At 36.1% G+C, this 27,654-nt stretch overlaps 1 protein-coding gene across 1 annotated transcript in view; it reads left to right on the forward strand.

The window, feature by feature from the left end:
* LOC104660123 (multidrug resistance-associated protein 1-like) overlaps positions 1–27,159 on the forward strand; it is a 93,483-nt gene extending 66,324 nt beyond the window's left edge. Inside the window, exons 17-28 of the mRNA XM_010360383.1 lie at positions 1,782–1,842; positions 2,384–2,603; positions 10,079–10,233; positions 12,796–12,951; positions 16,701–16,900; positions 17,650–17,776; positions 19,152–19,253; positions 21,833–21,976; positions 23,259–23,417; positions 25,287–25,453; positions 26,489–26,683; positions 27,021–27,159. Coding sequence (XP_010358685.1) covers positions 1,782–1,842; positions 2,384–2,603; positions 10,079–10,233; positions 12,796–12,951; positions 16,701–16,900; positions 17,650–17,776; positions 19,152–19,253; positions 21,833–21,976; positions 23,259–23,417; positions 25,287–25,453; positions 26,489–26,683; positions 27,021–27,159 — 1,825 coding nt within the window. The remainder of the gene's footprint in view (positions 1–1,781; positions 1,843–2,383; positions 2,604–10,078; positions 10,234–12,795; positions 12,952–16,700; positions 16,901–17,649; positions 17,777–19,151; positions 19,254–21,832; positions 21,977–23,258; positions 23,418–25,286; positions 25,454–26,488; positions 26,684–27,020) is intronic.
* Positions 27,160–27,654: the final 495 nt, after the last annotated feature.

A 27,654-nucleotide genomic window follows, 5' to 3' on the forward strand; every position in this document is an offset into this window, starting at 1 on the left:
GAGCCCAAGGAAACATAAACATTGGAGGGAAGACAGAGAAAGGAACCTAAAGAGAAACTAACGGAGGGCCAGAAAGGTGGAAAGAAATACAAAACTACAGTGGTAAAAGGAAGTGAAGGAGGAGCCCTTTAAACAAGTGAGTGATCAATAATATTAAACATGATGAAGAATTAAGTGAAGTAACTTTCAAAGTGTGTAATAGACACAGCAATAAGTAGTTTACCAGCACTCTTGATGGAAACAATTTCAACCAGGTGCCAAAAAGTTTAAGGAGGAAAACGTGTGGTTTGACAGAAAAATATTTGGCTACAAAAGGACAGCAAAAAGTAGGCTGGTAACTGAATAAGGATAATAACTGTTGTTATTGTTGTTGTTGTTTTGTGATGGTTTTAAAATGAGAAGAATGTGTTGTTCTCTGTCAGCTAATGAGAAGGAGTTGGTAGAAAGCAAGAAGGTGAAGATTAGAAAAGAGAACAACTCAGTGTTTTTCAGACTTGCCTTAAGATAAGATCCCTCTCTATCATTTGTTTAAAAGATAGATTATAGAGGAGAAATCTTACAACCTGTATTTTTAACTGTCTGTGTTTGTTACAGGAGAGAATTGGGAAAGGCTGGGTGGAATGCGGTAAATGTAAAGGTTTAGTGACTGACTTCCTTGTCTTCTGTTTTCTCCATGAAGTGGGATGTGAGTCCCCTTCTGAGAGTCATGCAAAGATTTCTAGGCACTATTAAGAACCCAGGTAGAAAAGAGATGTTAAGTTACGGTAGAACCAGTTTACAGGGTTGCATGATTTTTTGAATCAGCACTCCACAGAAGTCGATGTGACCAGGATTGACATGCAAGTGCTAAGAGAAAGGTTAGAACTCACCTTTTCTTCATGGAAGAAAAGCAGGGAATGCAGGTTCAAAAATATTACCAAAGTTTGCATGAAATGATAATCACGGAGAATGCAGGGAAAAGAGAGAGAATATAGGTTTGCCTGGGACTAAGGAATTCCCTAGAAGTTGGATAGTCAATGCTAGAACCAGGTAAATCCCAGGTAAAGCAGGATCATTGATTATCCAAGAGAGCAAAGATTATAGAAGGCTAGATTTGGGAATCTAAGTAAAATAAAAACCAAATGTAGTGAGGATAACTGAATTGAAAATTTATAAATAGAAGAGGTTATGATCAGAGATTGAAATACTTACATTTGGGTTTTCAGAGATGGGTTAGTTCTAAGTAATAAGATTCATGGTTTAAGGTCATGAAAGTCGATGGCAAAAGTGGGGTACACATGCAGGACCTGGAGCTATGAAGATCATGAAGCTGGAAAAGAGATTGAGTTTAATACAGCTTTTCATGTAATCTGTGACATTACCCAGGGTGGTGGCAGAACAAAATGAGAAGAGTAACCCTGATGTTAGTTCATCTTCTGAGATACCAAGAAGTGAGTAGACACCAGTCGAGGCTAGGATGAGAAGGGATAGAGTATGGTACAGCCAGATGGCATTAATTTAAATGCTCTAAAGAGTTGATTCAAGTTTAAGGGATAATTATTTAGAAGAAGCAGTTAAAAATAGACCACATGCGCTGGCCCTAAATTATGTGGGTTATGGTAGAATGAACAGTCTCCCTTTGATAAGACCAAAAAGATGCAAAGTTATTATCAGGGAAAACCAAGTTGCTGTTAGGGTAAGGGAGTAGAGAAAGATGCAACAAAATGGTTAAAGATGTATAATTTTTTTTACGTTAGTTTCATCTAAAACCTAAAAAGCAAAACATTGTCTTGCTTTATCAGGCCCTCATTGGATCAAGGAAAACAGTTCTCAATGAAAAAAGAAAAGATCCCTGTTGGTGGGGTAAGCACCAGAAGAACTAATGTTATTTGCTATTTAACCACCTAAACATAAAAGTTTACCTTGCATTATTGATAAATACTATAGATTTCTCATTTAATTTGAGGATAATTGCTATATAATAGCTTGAGGAAGTTGAATGAAATGGAATTGTTGGTGATTGGTTAGGATTACATGTTATTTAGTTATGTATATTCTTTTTCACTAATGATAGCAACTAACATTAATTGAGCTTATAAGGGTTCAGTACTGTGCTTGACACTCTACATATACTTATAAGGTGATTACTGTTATTCTAATTAACAGGTGATTCATCTGAGGATTACAGGTGCTAGTGGCTTGATCAAGATCACAAAGCTTAGGAAATATCAGAATAGGGTTTAAATTGAGGTGTGACTTTAAAGTACATCTTTGAAATCCTATATCATACTATATATTTAATTGATGCTAATCAGAAACTATCAGTAAGGGAACTTATTCAGAAATGGCATGTCATGTTCCTGTATCTCTTGGTAATCTAATTTTATATCAATTTTGCCTTTAGGTGAAGTTCTCCATCATTCTGCAGTACCTCCAAGCCTTTGGCTGGCTCTGGGTGTGGCTGACTGTGGTCACTTACTTAGGGCAGAATTTGGTGGGCATTGGACAGAATCTATGGCTTAGTGCATGGGCAAAAGAAGCAAAAAACATGAATGACTTCACAGAATGGAAGCAAATAAGAAGCAATAAACTTAATATCTATGGATTATTGGGATTAATAAAAGGTAAAAGAAAATGTATAGCTGCTTCTCTTTTCTTTTTCTGACCTAATTGATTTAAATACAAACATATGGCACCATATTATTTCAAATAAAATCTGGGCCATAATTTTCAAATATTTCAAATAACTCAAATGCATATGTTTCCAATTTACCATATTTGAGAGAGTAACCCAAAACTTACAGTGTCATCTATATGACTCACATTATATATTATATATAGTTACTTAATCTTGAAAATAACTATTTAAAAAGGTGCTGTTGTCCTCATTTTACAGCCGAGGAAACTGAGTCTTTTATGTAAAGTCATGAAAGATTCAAAAATGGCCACTCTCTGTATATGTGAAGGTTGTGAGTGATATGAAGATAAACACGTGTCTGTTAAGGGGTTTAAAGCCTACTGAGCCTAGGTCAGGTGTACAATCAAACTACATGATCAGCATTAAGCACTGTAAAGGTAGTAAAGGAAAATGCTGTGAGAATTCAAAGTGAGGGGAGGCTGTATTGGGTTGACATATTAATGTGATTTCTAAAGAGTACGTGGCAATTGAGGGGAGACTAAAAGGATGAATAGAAGTTTATCAGCTTAAGATCACAGAGAAGGAGAAAGAGTCATAGAGGCATATAGGAAGGTGTGAGTAAAGACAGGGATGTGGAGGTAAGATGGGATTTGGCAAGAGTGAAGGTTCCAGCTTGAGTGGTCTTCAGGTTATTGGTAGAGAAAAGTAGGGAAGCTAAAGGTGAGAAGGAAGATTGGAGATATGTCAGAGATGATCACTGGGAAGACAAGTGGAGAATTTTGGAAAATTGATGAAGGAAGTGACATAGTTGGATTTGTATTTCTTTTTTTTTTTTTTTTTTTTTTTTTTTTTTTTTTTGAGACGGAGTCTTGCTCTGCCGCCCAGGCTGGAGTGCAGTGGCCGGCTCTCAGCTCACTGCAAGCTCCGCCTCCCGGGTTTACGCCATTCTCCTGTCTCAGCCTCCCGAGTAACTGGGACTACAGGCGCCCGCCTCGTCGCCCGGCTGTTTTTTTGTATTTTTTAGTAGAGACGGGGTTTCACCGTATTAGCCAGGATGGTCTCGATCTCCTGACCTCGTGATCCGCCCGTCTCGGCCTCCCAAAGTGCTGGGATTACAGGCTTGAGCCACCGCGCCCGGCCTAAGAATAAATTAGCAGTGATAATAAAAAGATAGGTTTTTATTGGAGGGACTAAAGTCAGAGAGACTAGAATGAAGCAGGGGTTGGTAGGAAAAGAATAATCAAGTGTATTTGGGAGTCCAGGTGAAAGGTAGTCTAGTATAGAAAGATCTCTTACCTGATCCATGACTGTGTCATCCAAAATAACCAATAGGTAAGAAGCAGAAGAGAATTGAATAAATAAATAATGAATGAATGAATGAATGGTCAGAAAGCTACAATGGGATTGGATAAAAGGGATGGATAGGAAAGACATTACAGTGAAAAACCTAAGAACTGTCCATTTGAGGGTGAGTCAAGAGAGGGCATTCATTAGCCAATCATGCTTTCGAGGTTTAGGTTGGGTAACTGGGAGAGGAATGAGGACAAAAATAAGGAAAACAGGAAACCAGGGGAAAAAAAAAAAAAAAAAGGAAACCACTAATTAAACCAGAGCCTTAATTAGTGAAGGAGAGAAATGGTGAGTTCATTGTTGGACACATTTAATGGGAAGTGTTGATGAATTTTTCCATTTTTTTCTCCAACTGGCAGACTAAAAATGCACATTTGTAAGTTCGGAAATTAGGTTTCTTTATCTGTAAAATGAGGGGCTTAAACTAGATGATTTCTACATTTCTGTCAGATTCTAGCATTCTAGAGCTCTTAGTTCTACACAGGCTTGTAATTATTCTGTAGAGATAATCAATGAACCCACAGTAGTGGATAAAATCACCATGAATGAGGAATAAGAGCCATGAGGGTGAATGACAGATTCTTGAGGAGTGTCCACATAGAGCCGATTAGTGGACTAACTTCATAGAAACTGAACAGAGGTAAGTTCCTGATCAGATGATCAGAGGGAGAGAAGGAGATAGAACAACAGACACCATGATGTGAATGCTTGCTCCATGTCTGGAAACACAGGCATGTTTCCATTGTTGAAGTTGAAACAAAAGAAAATGCCTGTATTTGACTTTTTCTGACCCATAAAAGTGGCAATTTCATATGGTTAAAGCTAACGCAGTAGTTTATTTAGCATGTATCCTAATGAGGGAGTTCTTACACTCTTTACTTAAACTTTGTTACTTATAGTTTCAGTTTTACCACTTGTATAAATATTTTTTCCTTGATTGCATCACATATGTGTAGTGCATACCTCAAGAGTGTAACAAATGTTAACTATTATTTAACAATAGAAAAGATAAGTAATTATGACAAAGCCCTATGACTGGTAAGTTTTGGAGGCAGATTTGAATCCACATCCAGCTTACTCCCAAGCCAATGTTCTTAAAAACTAAATTAGCATTTAGATGGACAGTAATGAGATATTCTACAAACACCAGGTTCTATTTCAGTAGGTTTGGGAAACTGAGAACTATGTTCCTCCATGAATCTGAAATCTTTTTTCTTTCCTTCATTAAAGGTTTTAAGATAGTCTACAATAAAATGACCTGTTTAATTCTGTTTAACACAATGTTCCTCAAATTTATTTGACCATGATTTTTTTTTCCTTGTGTTGCTCATTAATATCTTGGAGCAACTTGTGTTCCACAGAATATACTTTGAGAAATTCCAAAGTATGAGAATTGCCTTCCAAGAAACAGAAAAGTATGATGTAACAAAAGCAAAAAAAAAAAAAAAAAAAAAAAAAATAGTGTTTGAAGTAAATTCTCAGTCGTTCTGAAATGTTACATGTCTATTAAAAACAAAGAAAATTAAGAAATAATTCCTGATTATAGTCAAGGAAACATCATCAAGAGAGAAATGGAAAAAGAATATAGATTGTAGGTGATTAAACAATTGTTTGGAAAATTCAAAAGTATAGTATAACTAAAGGGAAGATTTTTTTAGACATAATTTCTTGTGTTTGTATCAAGAGAAATAGGCACCTAGAGAGAGACTGGTGGTAATAATTCAAATAAGAACACAATAGAGTCATCTATGTGGAAGTTGTTACATCTTCATATTCATATCCATATGGGAAAACAGAGAGAGATGCGTGATTTTGGTAATGGAAAAGTCAGATAAAACAAAAACTATGAAACTTAGAGCCTTGCTTCTCTTTTCTCCTCTCTTATTTTTGCTGTCTGGCCATAGTACTGCTTGTAACTGTCTCCATTTAAAAATAAGCAGATATTGTGAGACAGATTTATGTTTGTTCTGTCATTTCGTTAACAACATTCACTGGGAAAAGAGATGTTAATAATGAAAATGAGATATAAGAATTATCTAGAGTATGAAAGAACAGGACCTTACAATTTCTTTGCTTTTGAATCAGTGAGAGTCAGATTTATTGACTTGCAGTTTGCAACTCAATGAGGAAGATATAGATGTAAAGGTCTCAAATTACAGCAAGAGAAACATCCATATATACATGAATCTCTGTATCTCTGCATGTCACATATACATATGAAGGCTAAATTCACACCAATTCAGTGAAATTATGTTACAGCTTTAGAGTAGATGTAATAACCTTTGAAGAACATTTTAAGTGAGTAAATAGCTTTTCTATAACATATAAAGTATGCAATTTTAGTGTCCATAATATTATTTATGTAAAATCTTCATTTTAATTAACTGTCAGTAAATATAGAAAGATTTTATAACCAAAGCAACAGATTTTGAACAGTTTTATCGTAAAAGTTTTTTTTCCTGATTGGCTTTTGTTTCGAGTGTTCTGCAGTTGTTAGAATATAAATCTTCTCTGATGTATCATTTCTTCACATTTTTTACATTTAAAAATTTTTTAATTTTTAAGGCTTATTAAGTGCAACTGCAAATTAACGTTTTCATAAGTAAGGTGAGCCTAGAAATAAAAATGTATAATTTCTGGGGTTTTTTTTTTTGGCAGAACTCAGCTCTCTTATGGAATCTGATTTAATTGACAGCAGGCTGTATTCACTGACATCATCATAGCTCATTTTTATTTTTTATTTTTTGGAACTTTAAAGCATAATCAGAACTTTCACGTGTTAATACTAGAGGCCCACTATGAATAATATAGAAGGCTAGCATTCAAACAAAACTGGAGAACTGAAGCTGAAAATGCTACATCCATATTGTATGACGATAATAAAGATCTTGCATCATTTTTTAAAAAAGAAATTGCCCTGAATAGTTTTTTCCCTGAGTCTCAGCGATTTGCTTCAAATTTCTAGAATACTTGGCACATCTCTAATGTATTGTGTTTTATGTCTCACTATTGGGAACTTCCTTTCTCCGATCCAATGTGTAAAATATAGGCACCTTATTTTCAAAGTGTGATGATTAAGGAGCACACTGCTGCTTCCAGTTTAGGAGGGCTAAGTGGTTCATTTACTTTCCTTACCTCCCTAAATTCCACTGAAAGGACAGTGAATAAATATAAAAGGAAAGGTGTCAGGAGACTTCAGAGTAATACATTTCTACATACGGGAATATACCGATAGAAAATGAAGGGTAGAAGAAAACCTGTAGCCAGGAACAGATACTGGAGAAGTTGGAATAGAAGAGGGAGATGTTCAGTTGAGCCATGGAAAAACACTGAACTTATGTTCACAGGTACAGAGAGAAGAATTGAGTTTCATGGAAGTAATCAATGTAATTCATTAGAACATTGTTCTGATGGCTTATCAGCCTCTTTTAGAAAAACACTGCCACCACCACCAATGTATACAGCCACTGTGATAGAAACAGTCAATGAAAACTAGAAAGCTGATGTTTAAAGAGGAAATGAGGATTTCTAGCATGTGTGACATACCTAGGAGAAAGCCTCCTTATTGTGGCTTTTGGAGAAGGCTCAGCCAACGTGCCCTGCATCCCAGTATGAAGGCTTTCAGGGTCGTACCTTCCCACTTAAACAGAACTTGAAGCAAACTCTTCCACTCAGGGGAGAGAAATATTGGGAGAAATTAATGTATGCAACGGCAGAAGAAAGCCACATTAGGTACCTACATTAATTAACCATGTCTTTGTTTCGTATTTTTAAACTGATAATGTCCATCCAGGGCATACATTTCACTCAAACCAACAGCATAAATAAAAGTCAACAAACACAGCAGTCAGGCTCAGAAGTAAAACAATAATATTTGGAATACAATCAGACTTTCAAGATGTCTAATTACTGCTTTCAGAGATTCAAAATATTGCATCCATAAAGTAAATGTGGAATGTGCTAAACTAAGTTCAGCCTGAGGACAAGAAAGCTCTTGAAATATTTAAAGAATTTTAAAAGGTTGTACAAATATAAGGTAAGTTGGAAGAAATTATCCCAAATGTACAACGTTATAAACAGAGATGGAAAATGATAGATAACAAAAAATTACAGGTACAGTTCAAGAAGTTTAACATGTATATAGAAAGAGCTTCAGTAAATGGGGGGAAAATACTAAGTACGTAATATTTTTAAAAAATACTTCCTGGCCGGGCGTGGTGGCTCAAGCCTGTAATCCCAGCACTTTGGGAGGCCGAGGTGGGTGGATCACGATGTTAGGAGATCGAGACCATCCGGGCTAACAAGGTGAAACCCCGTCTCTACTAAACAAAATACAAAAATTAGCCGGGCGTGGTGACTCAGGCCTGTAGTCCCAGCTACTCGGGAGGCTGAGGCAGGAGAATGGCGGGAATCCGGGAGGCTGAGCTTGCAGTGAGCCGAGATCGCGCCACTGCACTCCAGCCTGGGAGACAGAGCGAGACTCACTCTCAAAAAAATAAAAGATAAATAATAATAATAATTAAAAAAAAAAAAAAACTTCCCACACTGAAGAATAGATATGCCTGTTCCAGCAACCATTCTAGTTTAGAGCAGGAAGACCGAGAGTCCCAAGGGAGCAGTTTATGTTGCAGAGGGCAGGTGCTCAACACGATTAAAGAAACAGTAGGATATTTGATGAGTTCGAGTGTATTCAGAAGAGACTTTTAGCTATTGAAGTGTTTGAGAGTAAATTAGCCCTAGTTACACAGAAAATTAAGCATACGGAAAAATAGTGACACAAGCTACATATTTGGTGACCTTCATGAGCAATATGTATTTATTGAATATTTGAGAAAAAATGGGTAATCTATTGGAAGGGAAATAGGAAAGTATGGGAGGAATGGAGGAAAATAATAGAAAACACTTAAGACTGAGAAAGCTAATAGCCATTTGAGATATTATTTAAAAATATAAGGAAATTAGCTAAAAGAATGAAGGTGGTGAGAAGCAACTAGTTTTGTTCTGTTTTAAACATGATACCTGCAAAGGAACAAGGATCATATTGGCAACACACTTTTATTAGCAGTCTTGTGTATTAGAGTGCAATGGAGCAGCTGCGTGTCTGTTAAGACTCAAGAGTAAACCGGCTTAAGTAACATGGAAGTGTATTGACAAAGGTAAATATGCCCAGGCATAGATTTTTAAACACACTTGATCCAGAGGTTCAAATAAAGTGTTCACAACTCTCTTAATTTTGCAGATCTACTTATTTTTTTTCCTGGTTAGTTTTGTTCCCAGGCTTCACATATTGATGGAAATGTATCTTTCAAAGAACGTTCTTGTTTCTATGTGTGCTAATAATTGTTTTTCAGCTTCTTCCACTAAAGCTACAAGTTTATCTGATAAGTAGCTAATGCAAGAACAACTCTCCCATCAACCACATCTTAGGAACTTAACACACCAAAAGAATTGTATCCCTCACTCATTTTATGTGTCCACTGTGGGTCAGGAAAGGGATTCTGCTTATCCTAGGGACTCCAGCTGAGGAAACGAGCCAGGCTCCATTTTAAATGCTGGCGGGCACTGTGCAAAGGGAATAGGACTGACACCAGCAATTAAATGTTCTAACTCGGAAGTGTTGTATACCATTTCTCTTATAATTCGTGGTTCAGAGCTATTCATTTGGGTCTATCAACCAAAAGGGGGCCAGAAAGTTCAACTCTACCATGTACCAAGAAGCTGGGAGAATGGAAATATTTGGCTACAAGCACTGGTAACTAACGTATTGTCCCACAGAACATCCTAAAGGTAATAGGTTGCTAAATTTCTGTGCATTAGATCGACCTTTTATCTTCTGTACATTTCTGTGTGGAACCTATGACCACAAGTGGGAGTGTTCTGCTGTATCAGCATGGCAAAACATCAGAAATGTGTATGTATTTCACATACATCATATATTATGTTTATATTTGTTTTAGTCTACAGTTACACATTTTGGGTGTAATATTTGGGTTTTCAGTTAAAATAAATATAAATATTTTTATAATTAATCTTTTTACAGCAATCTTTTGAAAGTTAAAGCACAAATTTCCTTATATTGTTAATATAACTGTGGTAACTATGTGTGTTTAGGTCTCTTTGTCTGCTCTGGAGCCTACGTAATCACTAGAGGATCCCTGGCTGCCTCTCGAACCATGTATGTTCAACTGTTGAATAATGTACTGCACCTCCCCATCCAGTTTTTTGAAACAAATTCCACAGGCCAGATCATCAGTCGTTTCACCAAGGTAAGGAAAGACACACCTTAAATAGCATACATAAAAGTGACCCACATTTAGTACCTTATTTTCTCACTTGTACAAAATATTGTGTGTTTTATATAGATTTCATTGTTAAATATATTTCTAAGCCTTAGGACATACATAACTGATGTACAACAGAGTCACATTTTGTACATATGATTAAAATAACACTTGAAAAATTACTTAAAGAATCCAAGAAACACATGTGCTTTGAGATCTACCACTCTAATTCTTACACACATCAAGTTTGAGAATCACTGCTTTAGGCTAAGAAGGGAAAGAAAATGTAAGTCGGCCAGGCACGGTGGCTCAGGCCTGTAATCCCAGCACTTTGGGAGGCTGAGGCGGGCCGTTCACCTGAGGTTGGAAGTTCGAGACCAGCCTGACCAACATGGAGAAACCCTGTCTCTACTAAAAATACAAAATTAACCAGGAATGGTGGCGCATGCCTGTAATCCCAGTCACTCAGGAGGCTGAGGCAGGAGAATCACTTGAACCCAGGAGGTGGAGGTTGTGGTGAGCCGAGATTGCATGATTGCACTCTAGCCTGGGCAAAAAGAGCGAAACTCCATCTCAAAAAAATAATAATAGTGAAAAAATAAAAAAAAAATTAAAAAAAAGAAAGAAAATGTAAGGCAATGTGGAGATATCCAGACTTTGAAAACACCCTGCCTTTAAGAAAACATAACATCACTTATGGTGAATGGGGAATGAGTTGAGATTTTCAGAGTGTCTCTGTTTATCTGTAGGAGTTTTCTCATTGTGTCTACCATAAAATGCTTCTAATAGAACTGTCCAATAAAGATAAAATGCAAGCCACGTATGTGATTTTAAATTTCCTGGTAGCCATAATAAAGAAGTAAAATAAAACACAATAGCAATTAATTGTGATAATACATTTTATTTAACACAATATATCCAAAACATAATTCCCAACTGTAATTAACATAAAATTATTGATTAAACTTTACACTTTTTTGTACAAGGTATTTTAAATCTGGTTTTTATCACGTGCTTATAGCATATCTCAATTTGCAATAGCCACATTCCCAGTGTTCAGTAGCCACATATTGCTAATGGTCCCTACATTAAGATGCGCAGGTCCATAACCTCAAAGTGCATTAACACATTACTATGTATATGTAAAAACATGGGGGGTGTATAAACAGAAGTGAAGATAAAATGTGAAAACATAAATGAAAGTACCTAACATCATAAATTTCTAATGGAATGTTAAATCTTGCTTAATCATACCAAGGGACATACTATTGTTTGAAAAATTATAGAAGAGGTTGATGACCACCATTCTGTTTCTCCTAGAGGACATTTATGACTACAACTCTCCTGATTTATCATTATTTTCATGTAGCAAAATTTCAAATGATTGAGTCTTAAACAGATGAGAGTATGGGCAGGTAAATTCAAAATGGAAAATTCCATGTGAATATGATATTTTTAGACTGTTTGGTTTATGAAATAACCAGGGAACTCCCAAAAGAGGGTAGGATTAACAAAATTTCATCTCCGCTTTTTATATTAGTTTTGTCCTGAACTGAGCAGTTCATCTATTCAAGGTTCAGTGTCTTAGTATTCCCTGGAATCTCTCAGGTCATACCTTGTGCCGCAAACAGATAAAGTTATATGCAACAAAGTGTAAAACAGGCTGGGCGCAGTGGCTTATGCCTGTAATCCCAACACTTTGGGAGGCCGAGGCAGGTGGATCACCTGAGGTCAGGAGTTTGAGACCAGCCTGGCCAACATGACGAAACCACATCTCTACTAAAAATATAAAAACTAGCTGGGCATGGTGGCTCATGCCTGAAATCCTAGCTACATGGGAGACTGAGGCACGAGAATTGCTCGAACCTGGGAGGCAGAGGTTTGCAGTGAGCCGAGATCGCACCACTGTACTCCAGCTTGGGTGACACAGCGAGACTTCGTCTCATGAAAAAAAAAAAAAGAGTAAATCAATGCATGACCTTGTCATTGTCCTTCTGTCATTCCTATTGGCCACTCTGTCTTTCAGTTCATAATTTTGTAAATGAAGATTATTTTGTTTTCCTGCTTCTTCTGATATGAGTAGGATCCAGTTATCCAGGAAGGCCACTGAACATATTTGTAGTTGATAACAATGCCCCAGGAGTGGCTTACAAATTTTGAGTCATAAACACTGGTAGCCCAATGCCCCAAATATTGGGATAAAAAAACTAGCTATTGAATTATGGACTGCTTTTGTTTTTGTTTTTTTTATCAAAGTCTGACTTTAGTTGTATAATTAGTTGTCATGTAGTGGTCATTGGGAAATATAAATTGCTTGATGATAAGTATCTTGAAATTAGAACAGCCTTTTAATTATTATAGTTGACTACAGGGGAAAAATATATGGGGTCAGCAAAGATCATGTAGTTAAATTTATTTATGAAATCAATAGATTGTCATACCTGGGTAAACATTTTTAATTTTGCCATTGAATAATATATTTCTTATTTCTCTCATTTTAAACTGTAAAAAGTTAAAAATAAAGTGACCTAATATCAAATTTTTCAGGACATATTTATAATTGATATGCGTTTGCATTACTATTTACGGCTGTGGGTGAATTGTACATTGGATGTTATTGGAACAGTTTTGGTCATTGTGGGAGCTTTGCCCCTCTTCATTCTGGGGATTATTCCCTTAGTGTTCTTCTATTTCTCTGTACAAGTAAGTGCATACATTTTTATTTGTATTAATAACTTATAAGTTCACAATCAAATATAGTTTCAGACTCACTTAAACCTCCTCTTTGTCCAGGTTCTCTAAGAAGCAGAGTCGAAGAAAGGAATAGATGTATTAGAGATTTACTGGGGGAAATGCCTGTAAAAGATAAAGGAGAGGGAGCAGAAGAAGGCTGGGCTGAGCAAGCCCTCAGACAGCGACTCAGGCTGAATCTCTATGAGGGAGAAAAAGAAAGAAGATGGATTGGGTAACAAGGGTTTTGGACTACAGGACAGTTCTACAACAGGTTCAACAGGAAGTTCTCAATCACAGTTGCCTGTTGGAGGGTCTTATGGGCACTTTCTGCCAGTACTCAGTCATTGGCTGGCCTCTATGCTAATACAGCAGTGGATCCATCAGTGCAGTCGCAGGGGCTGTCAGTCAGCTATGCTCCTGCAGCAGGAGAGCTGGGGCCTGCATTTTTATGCCCATCACAAAACTTGTATGTTGTAATTTTAGCAGAAAATTAATTTCTCTGCACATCCAAGAGAGAAACAGATACTACCTTTTTGTCTTTTTTTTTTTTTTTTTTTTTTTTTTTTTTCAGACATCACCTGTCTCTTACAGAAAAACAATTACTGGAAAGCTAAATATGTCTCTCATGATACTTACATGCTATCTTCATATTAAAACGTGATCATCCAATTTAAATTGCAAAATTATGTCACTGTAAGGCTGCAGTGGAAAACAAAATTTCTTAGCATTTTTTTTCTTCAGCAATCAAACAAAGCAATTTTATTAAACAATGAAAAGAATCAATTAAAATGGGTATCCTTATTATCTTTTTTATTTTACAAGAAACCATGACAGCTTTTGGTTTAGAAAACATTTATAGCTTCATACAGAAATGACTCACATAAATTTCTCCACCTCGCTCCTACACTGTGATATAAAAGTTCTTTTCATATTCACAGATTTATACACCTTATTTCTGTTCCCATAATTTTTTTGACACTTATCTCAAGGTACTAGTCAAACACGCAAGAACTATAAATAGATGAATTTTTCAAATGTATGATAGCAAGAGATTATTATAAAAGATTTTAAACATCTTCTTTTTACATTGCCTTTATCAAAGTACATGCAATTTTTTATTATAGGCTTAATCCACAAATAAAGAGTGAAATTTAAAGATAGTTGCAGAAATAACTATTTCCCATTTCTTTTACTTATCCTGGCAATAAGGACTTCAATAAAAGAGGTAATTAGTTTAAGTAAACAGAAAAACAAAAGTAGATTGTAAGTGTAAATGGAGCTCAAACTGAATCCAAAATAATGAATGTATATTTTTCTACTCCATATTAGTTAATTATCCTCAAATATGTAATCTACTATGAAAATGTAATCCTTACGTTTGTTGGAGATTTTAAATGAAGTATAAAACACAGAGAAAATTACCTATTATTTCTAAATTTTCAGTGAAACTTCTATATTAAAATATTTATTCCAAAGCATGATTTCTATATCCTGATAGTCAGCTTTAACTGATAATATACAAGGTAAAATCAATGCTGAAGCATATATTTTCAATGTAGAAGTATCTGAGGCTCTTTTCAAAAAGATTCTTAGAGTTTAGTGCTTTTCAAAAACCCAAGTTTTAAAATTCATTTTAGAGTTTAGTCTGTTCAAGCCAGACTACAAATAATTTTCTCATTTCCATACCTATACTCCATTATTCTTCCTACTGCACATCTTTTCCCTGTTCTTTCTGTCTGTCCCGATCTTACTTGACATTGATGGCCTAGGTCATTTTCCATTTTCTGTGTGGAGCATTCTCTATCACAATAGTGCAAAAAGAACTGACTCCTTATCTGATATCTACTATTATGGGTTTATTACACTGCTGGCATATACTGATGGTATAATAAATCCAGAATATATGAAAATGTAAGTGCTCTGGGTTCAGAGACTATGTTTTATATATATTGTAAAAATCTAGGAAAAAAAGCATTCATGTGGCAAATGAAATTTTATGTGTTGGTCTCCTGTCTGGTAAACTCTAACAGAGTTACCAGGAGTAAAAAGGAGTCTAGGAATCATGTCTCTTTAGGGGGAGTAATATAGGATGAGGTCTGAATTTGGATTCAGGAACTTGGAGTTCTAGTCATCTTCCTTACTCATCTGCCTGGGACATCATTTCCCTTTCTAGGCTCTATTTCTTTCCCCTGTGCAATAAAAGGTTTGATTTAGATGTGTGCTATGTGAAGTGTGGTTCCTGGACCCATGGGTCATAGCCCAGACCTATTGGATCAGAATCTCCCAAGGTAGGATCCAGAAACTTGCCTTTCAACAAACACTTCAGGCAGGTGATTCTCACTAAAGTATGAGGAGCATTGATCTAGATAAAATTTCTTAAACCAGATTTCCCAGAGAGTTGCATGAAAGAACTCCATGGGTTCTATAATTCACTGAAAATTTATCAGAAGCTCCAAGTGTGTATGCATATTTACATTTGTCTAGGGAAAGCATTTTACCCTTATTTATCTACTCACATGGTCTGTGACCCCAATAACATATTCCCTAATCTAGGCAATCTCTTAAATCCCTTTACAGCCTCAGAATGCCATAGTCCTCTGTATTCTTCAGAGCACTTAGCACAGAGTAGAGTTCAGTTGTAGACCACCAGGCTGTATGTAACCTGAGATATGTTTTTGTCTAGCTTGCTCAGCATTTTTACCAAATGTAGACATTTTAAAACCAGGGATTTTACATAAAATTCCATATTTAAAATTTTCCTGAAAATTGTGCAAGACCTCATAATTCTTGATTTTCATTTCCAGTTGGTAGCAATTTTCTGGGGCTGATTAACAATCCAGTTAATTCAGGGCATGCTCCATCCAGCTTCCCACAGTCCTTCCTATCCTAATTGTCCTCAACTTCAAGCTAAGGGGAAGTAGACAACTTATAATTTGCTTTTTGTAAAAAACAAGATCTCCCTATACATATATATAACTTTTTGTAAAAACAAGGTCTCCATATATATATACATACATATATATATATATATGTATATATATATATATATATAAAACTTTTTGTAAAAACAAGGTCTCCCTGTACACACACACACACACACACACACACACACACATATATATATATAACTTTTTGTGAAAACAAGGTCTCCCTACATTCCCTAGGCTGGTCTCAGACTCCCGGGCTCTAGCAACCCTCCTATCTTGGCCTCCCAAAGTGTTGGCATTATAAGCGTGGGCACCACACTTGGCATCTCTCACAGTTCTGAAGTCTAAAATCAGTATATAGGCAGAGTTGATTCCTTCTGGAGGTTTTGAGGGAACATCTCTTTCATGCTTCTCTCCTAGCTTCTGCTGGCTGTCAACAGTCCTGATATTTTCGTTGGCTTTTAAACACATCACTTCAATCTCTGCCACTGGCAGACATGGTGTTTTCCTTGTGTCTATGTCTTCCTTTTTGTCTCTTATAAGGATACTTAACATTGGATTTAGGGTGCACCATACATCCAGGGTGATGTCATCTTGAGATCCTTAACTATTACATGTGCAAAGATGCTATTTCTGAATAAGGTCACATTCACAGATACTGGGGCTTAGGACTTGTATCTGACTTTTGGGGGGTCACTCTTTAAATCATGACACAAGGGTCTTGTGGTTTTTAAACTATTAAAGCAATTTCTGCTACATCTTTCCGACTGCTTCTTTCTGTCTTCTGATTAGAGATACTATGTGGCAAGCTCTCGGCAAATCCGGAGGTTAAAAGGAGCGTCCCGCTCTCCTGTCATTTCCCACTTCAGTGAGACTTTATCAGGAGTGTCCACCATCAGAGCATTTGGACATCAACAGAGGTTTATCCAGCAATACAAAGAGGTGGTGAATGAAAACTTGGTCTGTTTCTACAATAATGTAATTTCTAACCGGTAAGTCCCATCAATACTTAGCCTAAGATCAATCTCTTCTTAGACATCTTGCTCACTGACTTCTAAACAGAGGGTTTTGTAATGGCATTTCATTCAAGTTTTAGAAGTATGTATTCATAAGACAAATATTTTCCAGTATTTAATGTACATTTAAATTGAATTGTATCTATTTATATTCACATGAATGGTACATACAATTTAATATGAAAAAGGTGCTATTAGAATTACTCATGACATAATTCTGCATGGTGTTTTATATTTTTAGAATATATTTTATTTGTATACACTGTTACAAAACAGTGTACACAAATTTTATAAAAAATTTTTGAATTTGAAATTATAATCTCACGTAAAGGAGAAAAATGAAATATTAAATAGTGGTTGAGCACATTTCAATTTTTAGAAACTAATTTTATCATATTAAAAAGTATATACAATTGGAAGAGGAATTGATTTTCCAATAGGATTTTTAAAATGCAATACATCATTTTAGCTGGTGTTATTTTGCTTTTAAATTCTGATCAAGTTTTAAAGCAAAGTTCTGCAAAAGTAAAATGCATTTTCATGCAGATGAATTATTTAAGTTATCATGGATGATCCTATGTTTGATTGAATTCCAAGTAAGTGGGGGAGAAAAAAGAAAGCAGCTCTTTCTGTTTAATCTCGATTTCCCAGGGGAGACAGTTAGTACTAAATGCACCGAAATTTTTCCATCTCAGTTACTCAGGAATATATTCCATTTATCACAGGTGGCTGTCTGTTAGACTTGAATTTCTTGGCAACTTAATGGTGCTTTTTGCTGCACTGCTTGCTGTGCTGGCTGGCAATTCTATAGATTCAGCAACAGTTGGTTTGTCTATATCCTATGCCCTAAATGTAAGTAAAAATGACTTTTGTGGTATATGGTATGTTTATAATCCAATTAATTAAACATTCTTCTTCTTTGCTTGTCTGAATTATATATTATATTAACTAAGTAATGAGAGACAAATCTGGATTGCCCTGGAGGCTCATTTCCTTCTCTATCTTGCTAGTCGCAGGAAGCTAGCTCAGCAATTCTAAGTTAACTTATAGGAAGAACAGGCTGATACTCAAGGCTGAGTGCTAAAGGACCAGGAAATCCTGATGTTCCATAGTTACTCAGAAGTTTCCTGCTCTCCTGTCCTGGTGGATTTATAGAGTATTACAAGGGTAAGGTCCCTTTCCAATACAGCTGGTTTATCTCATTTGCTCAGCTTAAGCAAGAAGATAATGCAAGCTCTAGGGAGAATATATGAGCTGTTTCTCTTCGGCTTGTAAGTTTTTCCCTAATAAACCCTATTTGATATTACACAGCAATGCACTAGTGGTAGGATGCACGCTCCCTTTGTAAAATAACAAATGCCCTGAACTGCTTCCACATTATGAAGAAGATAAGTCTAGGTGATTGTGTTATATACTCTTGGTCCCATATCCAAAAACCTTGAGCCAGTTGCATTTCAGAATTCAGAATTTAGGCTGTTAGAAAGGAAATATGTACATAGCCATATCCAGGGCCTGGTTCAGAAGCCCATAATCAAACACTACTGCATATACCCACTAACTGGATTAAGCAAATGCTTTGAAGAGCCCCACATCAGTTCAGGCCAGGTGAGGTATCAAATGGGTTGGCACCAAACTCAAGAAAAAAACTGGATTGTACAAGTTTTTTGACTTTTAGAATTCTGTTCAAAGTTATACCCTTAGAGAACCTACATTTGGGAATAGAGTGAGAAGAAAATATAGATTTTTTTTTTTCTTTTTAAGGGGAGCAGGAATAGTTAGAAATCTAGGAGAATCTTCCTTCTGATGGAAGGTAGTGAAGAATGCCAAAGTGTTTGCACACTGTTTTTTTTTTTTGTGATTTAGTATGCACATTTTTTTTTTGAGGCATATCCCATCAATCTTACATCATTCCTATCATTCCTTATACCCACTATGCACTTCTTGCATATATGCTGAATTATGGTCTATCTTATCCCAAGTAATTCCATTATTTATGATATTAATGAGTTTAATATCCTTAAACACAAATATGCATATGAAGAAATATGCTTATTTCTAGAGCTGCTAAATAATCAAAAGAAATAAAGTATATGAGATAATAGGTGACAAGTTCTTGGCAGATTCAAGAAATGAAAAACAAAACTTTAGAAAAAATAAAGTATTATTTATGTTCCAAAAAGCTAAAGAACATGCATTAAGCTCTTGTTTGCTCCACCATACCCCCTAGATAACTCATTCTCTGAATTTTTGGGTAAAGAAAGCATGTGAAATTGAAACCAATGCAGTTGCTGTTGAAAGAGTTTGCGAATATGAAAATATGGATAAAGAGGTAAGCACACCTCCTGTAATCCCAGCACTTTGGGACTCGTAGGAGGATCACTTAAGTTCAAGAGTTCAAGACTAGCCTTGTCAACATAGTGAGATTCTGTTTCTCAAAAAAAAAAAAAAAAAAAAAAAAAAAGTAAGCTAGGTATGGTGGCTTATGCCTTTAGTTCAAGCTACCTGGGAGGGTGAGGTGGGAGAATCCCTTCTGCTTGGGAGTTCAAGGTTGCAGTGAGCTGTGATCACACTCTAGCCTGAGTGACAGAGCAAGATCCTGTCTAATAAAAAAAAAAAAAAAAGTATGAGAAAAAAAAGAGGTAAGCACTCCTAAATAATCAATAAATGGATTGGATGCAGGAGTAAGACATTGTAATGTACTATAAATTGACATTAAAAACAAATGTTAAGCAAACCTGCATTTCCAAATTCATGTCATATTCAGTGTTTCAATGAAATTAAAACCAAAAGTGTTATAAAGTGGCCTATTATTCTATATATCACTAAAATAGAAATAAAAATACTTCTAATTAAATTAGGATACACCCTGAATTATAAGATATATCCCTACTTCAATGAGTTATACAAATGCAAGATCATATCCTGTTTCTAAAAGGCACAGTGATTTGTCCTCTACTGATGTGTGGTGTAAAATATACAACTTACAATTATAACTTTGTGGAGATTTTACAGTGAGAAAAGTGTCTTAATATAGTCAACTCATAATTATTTAGATTCTGCACAATTTCTAAATGAATTACATTTTATTACTTGTACCTTCTGTTTTGTTTACCCATCATTAGTATCTCCGTGAATGGGAAGGGAGAGGAGAATAAATCAGTCTATTTTGTTCCCTCTAATTAACTGTAATTTGGGAGGGTGAAGAGTTATTTCAACTATTGACAGAGTATAATATTTGAGTTTCTAAAATATTTTACTCATCTTGATTGCTTCTCCTTCCAACTTCTATTAATTAACAGGGCAGATGACAAAGATGACTTGGATTTCTGTTCCTTCTTCAATCCACCTAGGAAGCTATCTTTCTTTTTTATCTTGTAACTCCTCCTCTTTCACTCATGAATCTGAGGAACAGGTACCTCCTCCAAAGAAAAATCTAACATTTCCCATTGCATTTTTGGTTATATCTTTTCCTGTTTTCTCTCAGATCTTACTCTATTAACCACCTCTTCTAATTCCCACTCCCCTGCAGTTCCTCTCAGCCTGTAACTATGCCAAAATATTTTCTGCATTCTCCAACTCCTACTTGAACTTTGAATTTTTCTCTGGATTTTTCCCAAGGTCTTGTCTTTCCTTCTAAAAGAAATTTCATGAAAAATTAGTCTACCTTCACAATCTTCAGTTACCAATATTCAACTTGTTTAGTCTGTCATCTCATGGCTAATATCAAATATTATTTTTCTATATTTTCTAAATTTTTGCTCATGAAATATATTTCTTTCACATTAGAAAAAGATGACAAAAATATGTGTGTACACACATTTAAACAAACAAAAACCTTTATGTAATTCGATGCAAGTTGTGACAAATACTGCTGCAAAAACTCTTGACATGGAAGGATGAGTGTGTTCAAATAACCTTATTCAGCCCTCTACACCTGTTTCTCTGCTTTCCGTTACAGAAAAGTTCTTTTGCAAAGTTGCCTGTACTTGTTTTACTATTTCCTTTTCTCTGATTCATTTTTGGACCCTCTCCAAACAGGCTTTTGATCCCACTGTTCCACTGAATCTTCCCTCATGAAGATCACAACTGGTTCTTTGTCAGTCCTCACCTACCTGACCTATCATTTGATGTTAGCCATCACTCCCTCTCCCACGAAACACTTTACCTCACTGCCCAGGCATCACGCAGTCTTGTGTGTTCTTTTACCTTGTGCTTCCTTCAGTATTCCACACAGGCCCCTGTCTTAGGTCTTGGGCACAACTAATTAGTTCCAAATAGTTATTAAACCCTTTGCCTAGAATGTTCTTTCATTGGTATCCACCTAGCCTTTTCTCTGACCATAGTCAACAAAGCCTTTCCTAAATACCCTGCTTTAAACGACACCTCCTCCTTCTCCCAACCCTGGCTATTTCTTGTCTTATAAAGCTTTATTATCATCCAACATGCTGTATATGTTATATGGTTCTTTTTGTCTCTTCCCACTACACCCCATAAGGGAAATAATTTTTATCTGTTTTTCTCACTGCGGAACCTCCAGCAACTAAAATAGTGAATGACCCAGCAAACCTTCGAGGAATGAATGAATGACAAGCTGTCCTTGTCTCAGCTAAAATTTCAGGTTATCTTCAGGCCCTTAAAAGGATTTTAGAAAATTTTTTTCTTAATACCTTGATAGAAGATGAGAAGTCTTGTTACCTCAAAATATTTATTTCTAATATTTTCTTATAACTAGATAAGTTTCATGTTGGTAACATTTAAAACTGTTTTCAGAAAATCATAATATCCATAAATATCTTTCATCATTTATATTCATTTTTGTTACATGCATAAGAACTATTTTGGAGGGAGGGATTTTTAAATTATAATTGTTGTTTAAAGTATTTATTTTTTGTTTGTTTTTGTTTTAAGGCACCTTGGATAATGTCTAGAAGACCCCCATTACAATGGCCTAATAAAGGTGTAGTAGAATTTATTAATTATCAGGCTCGATACCGAGATGATCTTGGTTTAGCATTGCAAGATATCACTTTCCAGACTCATGGGGAAGAGAAGGTATCATATATATTTCATATGTTTTAGTTTCCCTTTTATCTGAATGCATTCATTGTTGAGTATAATATGATATTGAATATAAGGTGGTCTTTTGTTACACAAAAGTAATAAAGACATGTGGTTGGTGTGTACTGAATATATTTTCCCTCTATAAAAATTACATTCCTTAATTAAATTGCTCATATACTACTGTGAAACATAATTTTGGTGTACTTAGTTTTACTTCCTCTATAAAATGAATTGCAACAATAAGTAAATCGTTACCCCAACACAATAAATCCATATATTTAACTATTTGTATACTTAAAGACATCGTGTTTTCCAAAACCATTAGAGAGATGGGAAAATGTTTGAAACGCACTTTAGTCAGAACAAGCAACTTACAAAACTATTGATAGTATATGATATTAGTTTTATTTTTTAAAAAAGCAACCAGATACATTAGCAAAAATATTTTTGGAGCAGACTTATTTTTGGAACAGAAGCAATCATCCTGAAATTTTCATTACCCCAATGACTTCAACAGATTTCTGTTTTTTCTGATTTATTTTGTTAGACTTAAGATTTTATATTAGGGCAAACGAACCACTTTAATATTCTATCTGCCGAACGTTCCTATTAATACCAAGATGCAAATCAGCAACCAGAAGATATTGCTCTTTAGTTCTCGTGGTCGTAGGGAAATGTTTAATCACTGAGATGTTTATGACAAGATGATTATTTTGGCCAGGAGTCAAAATCCTTAAACACTGTTTTTGGCTGCCTATAATAGTTTTAATGCAGAGTTGCTTTGGTACGCCATGGAAATTTACAGACATTCCTTTGAATTTTCTAGTCTATCTGGCAAAAGATTCCAGTGCCCTATTTGTTTCTTTGCTTGTTTGTTTCAATGAAGGGAAGATAGAGAAAATCTATTTTCTGAAAATCTCAATAAAACCACTCATTATCATTGCTTCTTTTGCCCTAAACTTTAATGGGTAGTTTAGGGGTGGTTCAGGAATGACCTGGTTTTCCTGGGTCTGCTGGGGATCTTTGGTGAGAAAGTAACTAATTTATTCAAAACTAAAGGAAAAACACAGATTAGTCAGAGCCTTTCCAGCAAGTAAAGAGTATTTGGATAAAGACTGGTCCTTACAGGTCACCTGACATCTTCCATGCCCATCAAGGTTAGTCTTGTTGACAAAAATTGGATCCCACTGACCTGATACCTGAATACATTTGTTGCCAGTGCAAAGGCCTTGTTTCCTTACAAAAAGTAGAGTTTATGATTATTTCATTACAGATTGGAATTGTGGGAAGGACTGGAGCAGGCAAATCCACACTATCAAATTGCTTATTTAGAATTGTGGAGAGAGCAGGAGGCAAAATTATTATTGACGGAATTGATATATCAACTATTGGACTTCATGACCTTCGTGGCAAACTTAACATTATTCCACAGGTAAAGCCTATGTTGCCAGTAATCTAACATTATTCCACAGGTAAAGCCTGTATTGCCAGTAATCTTTCTTAACCCACTCCAAGAAAATCTGTTTTCTTTTTTTTTTTTTTTTTTTTTTTTTGAGGCAGAGTCTCACTCTGCCGCCCAGGCTGGAGTGCAGTGGCCGGATCTCAGCTCACTGCAAGCTCCGCCTCCCGGGTTTACGCCATTCTCCTGCCTCAGCCTCCCGAGTAGCTGGGACTACAGGCGCCCGCCACTTCGCCCGGCTAGTTTTTTTGTATTTTTAGTAGAGACGGGGTTTCACCGGGTTAGCCAGGATGGTCTCGATCTCCTGACCTCGTGATCCGCCCGTCTCGGCCTCCCAAAGTGCTGGGATTACAGGCTTGAGCCACCGCGCCCGGCCTTCTTTCTTTTTAAAAATCTGCTCCTTCCAAATCTATAAATTCATTGTCTGAAGCCATATCATTTTAAATGGAATATATGAAAAACTGCTACGTAATTGAACCCTCTTTAAATACCCTTATCATAAAGCATTCCTCCTAAGAGCATTTATCTATTTGAAAAACCAGTACATCTTTTTGATACAATTCCTTCATAATAGTAAGTACAAATAAAAATCAAACAAATAGATCAGACTGAAACACACTGATTTTTTTTGAAAAAAAAAATTACTGAAGTTTTTGCTTAGTTGTTAGTTTGAGTGTAGAGTTTTGACTCTTTTTTACTTGAAGTTTAGAAACATTAAAAAAAAGAACAGTAATTCAGTTAGATCTCTTTTCTCAAGCTCTTTGATTTTTCCATCTGTGGAATCAAAGGAACTTGATCATTAAGGGGCATGCAGACTAACTTAAAAGTATGCCTCTTAAGTCAAAGATGAAATACTCAGCTGAAACTGGGTGCAGTGGCTCACGCCTGTAATCCTAGAACTTTGGGAAGCTGAAGCGGGTGAATCACCTGAGGTCAGGAGTTTGAGACCAGCCTGGCCAACATGGTGAAACCCCGTCTCAACTAAAAGTACATAAATTATCCGGCCATGGTGGTGCACACCTGTAATCCCAGGCACTCAGGAAGCTGAGACAGGAGAATTGCTTGAACCTGGGAGGCGGAGGTTTCAGTGAGCCAAGATTGTGCCACTGCACTTCAGCCTGGGCAACAGAGCCGGACTCCGTATCAAAAAAAAAGAAAAAAAAAATCATTGTACTGTCTTCTAAAAATATATTACAATGTCATATTGTTTAGACATATGCTTGTATTCATGCATTTACCTCAAAACAAATTTGAGTAAAATCTGGAATTCTGGAAGGGAAAAAATTAGTGGGAAAAAAGAGCCATCAGTCGTTCTTCTCTTACAGATAGAGTAAAATATAGTTTCACTAGGTATCTTGATATAGAATAAAGAAAACGAACTTAATCCTCTTTGAATTCTCTTCAACCACTAACTTACCTTCGTGTGGTGTGGACAAGAACTCTTTGGCTCTTCCAGCTCACTCTCTGTAAAATAAGAATACTAACTTCTATCTTTCTGAGTCGGTATACTGATTGATAATATTATATACATACTACTTTTCGTATTTATTGTATGTTATATCCTTGACTACATGGCAGGAATTATCATCATTATTTTGGTGCTTGTTATTATTTTCAGTAATAGGAATAGGAGAAAGAAAATCATGAGACTTATGATGACTTCATATGAATTATAGTTTATTTTGACTCTCTTCTGTTTTTGTTTTAAATATAAAATGAATTTGATGACTATAGTAGGTCTGATAATTTTGCTTTCTCCTGCTTTGTTTTCTGAGTCTGACTTTTAGAAATGTATTTATGCCTCATGACAGTAAGATTATGCGGGACTATTTTCTGCTCTAGCATCCTGTTTTATTTTCTGGAACCCTTCAAATGAACCTGGATCCCCTAAACAAATATTCTGATAGCAAGCTGTGGGAAGTGCTGGAATTGTGTCACTTAAAAGAGTTTGTGCAGTCCCTTCCTGAGAAGCTACTGCATGAGATTTCAGAGGGTGGTGAGAACCTCAGGTAAGCTGCTAAGAGCAGAGCTTGTCCAAGTTATTCATTCCAAGCTCTTTAGAAACTTGAACTGGCATCGAAGAGAAATATAGCTCCTGAGCCACCAGGGCCTGTTTAAAGTGCACCATGGCCAATTCCCTCTAAGGAAGAGAAGGAAAAAGTCAATTGTTGCTGCAGCCTGGGAAACCACTGGCTAAGAGAAAGGAAAGAAAAAATAAAGAACAATGCCCTATGAAAAGTCACTATTTAATTCAATCTTCTTTTGTCAAGACTGCTACTCTGAGAGCCTCGTTCCTAAAAAATGTTGTAAGGGGCTAGTTTGCCTTCACCGTTGTTTGTTGCCTTAAGATAACCCCCTTCATGTGACCAGAGACCCAAGGAAAGTGAGCTAGATCCCTGTAATGGCCTGCGTGGCAGGACTCCCATCACTCCTTCTTTGATCACTTTCTCCCTACCCCTCTGTGTTTCTGCAACATTGGTCTCCATGCTGTGTCATGAGTTTGCCAGGCCAATTCACACCTACCACAGGGATTTTACATCTGTTGTTTTCTTTATCTGGAACAAGTTTTTACTGGAAATCTGCATGCCTCACTCTCCATGTCCTTCAGTCCCTGTCTTAAAATTTCTCCTGAGGATTTCTTTGGCAAGCCCATCTAAAATGCCCACCCCACACCCACACTTTATACCCCACTTCTGTGTGTTTGAATTCTTCTTAACACTTATTATATACATATTATCCATGAAATTACTACATATAATGTTGCACCGTACTCGTATACCCCTCCTACTATGATTTTTACTCAATTATCTTGCTTATTGCTTTCTGTGTCCCCCTGAGAATGCATCTGCTACACAGAGATTTTTGTCTGTTTTGCTCATTGGTCTAAAGTCTGGCACTCCCTGAGTAAATATTTCTTGAATAAAAGAACAAATGAAGTTGTGGGTGAAAGAAAGAATGAATAGTGGTACCATCAGAATTTTAAAACATGAAGTGTGTTACCATAAAGTCCATTGTTGAAATTATTATTATTATTATTTTAACAGCATGGGACGACGGCAGCTGGTCTGTCTTGCTCGTGCTTTGCTTCGAAAAACAAAAATTCTCATCTTGGATGAAGCAACAGCCTCCATCGACTTTGAGACGGACAAGTTGGTGCAGACCACAATCAGGAAGGAGTTTTCTGATTGCACCATCCTGACCATTGCTCACAGACTGCAATCTATCATTGATTCAGACAGGTGTGCTTGCTTTCTTTTCAGAAATAAAATCATTTCTGCCAAGATAAATATTGGGTATATGAAACACACTGATTACTTGCCAGTCATAAATAATTATATCTGTGCTGAGAGATACAAAGTTTTCCCTAATGATATAAGAGGTATTTTCCAAAATAATTGAAGGAAAAGTTAAAGCTAAAAGAATATTAGAGAACTTGATGTAGTTCCTGAATTAACTAGCACCTATATGTTGAACTGAAATAACTCATACACTGGTCTAAACTTTATATTAGCAGGATCAATAAAATGTGAGGTGGAAGACTGTAGGTTACCTGACGCTATTCTTTTCACATTTCAGGGTGCTTGTTCTAGACTCAGGAAGCATTGTGGAATTTGAAGCACCTCAGAATTTGATACGTCAGAAAGGACTTTTCTATGAAATGACAACGGACGCTGGAATAACACAAGAATCAGGCACAAAAAATAAATTACTTTAGCTGTATGTTAATTTGCATAATAAAAAATCACAGCAGTGTATTAGTATTTAAAAAGCAAAGATGTCACAAGAACTGAAAACCAAACACCGCATGTTCTCACTCATAGGTGGGAATTGAACAATGAGATCACTTGGACTCGGGAAGAGGAACATCACACACTGGGGCCTATCATGGGGAGGGGGGAGGGGGGAGGGATTGCGTTGGGAGTTATACATGATATAAATAATGAATTGATGGGTGCTGACGAGTTGATGGGTGCAGCACACCAACATGGCACAAGTATACATATGTAACAAACCTGCATGTTATGCACACGTACCCTAGAACTTAAGGTATAATAAAAAAAAAAAAAAAAAAAAAAAAGCAAAGATAGAAGGAAAATGCACAAGGGCAGGCCCCTGCTATGAGTTGGCACACACTCTCATAGGCACCAGTTTCTTTTTTTGTTTGTTTATTTGTTCGAGATGGAGTTTTGCTCTTGTTGCCCAGGCTGCA

This window comes from Rhinopithecus roxellana, chromosome 13 (assembly GCF_007565055.1).
Source record: "Rhinopithecus roxellana isolate Shanxi Qingling chromosome 13, ASM756505v1, whole genome shotgun sequence".
Lineage (NCBI taxonomy): Eukaryota > Metazoa > Chordata > Mammalia > Primates > Cercopithecidae > Rhinopithecus > Rhinopithecus roxellana.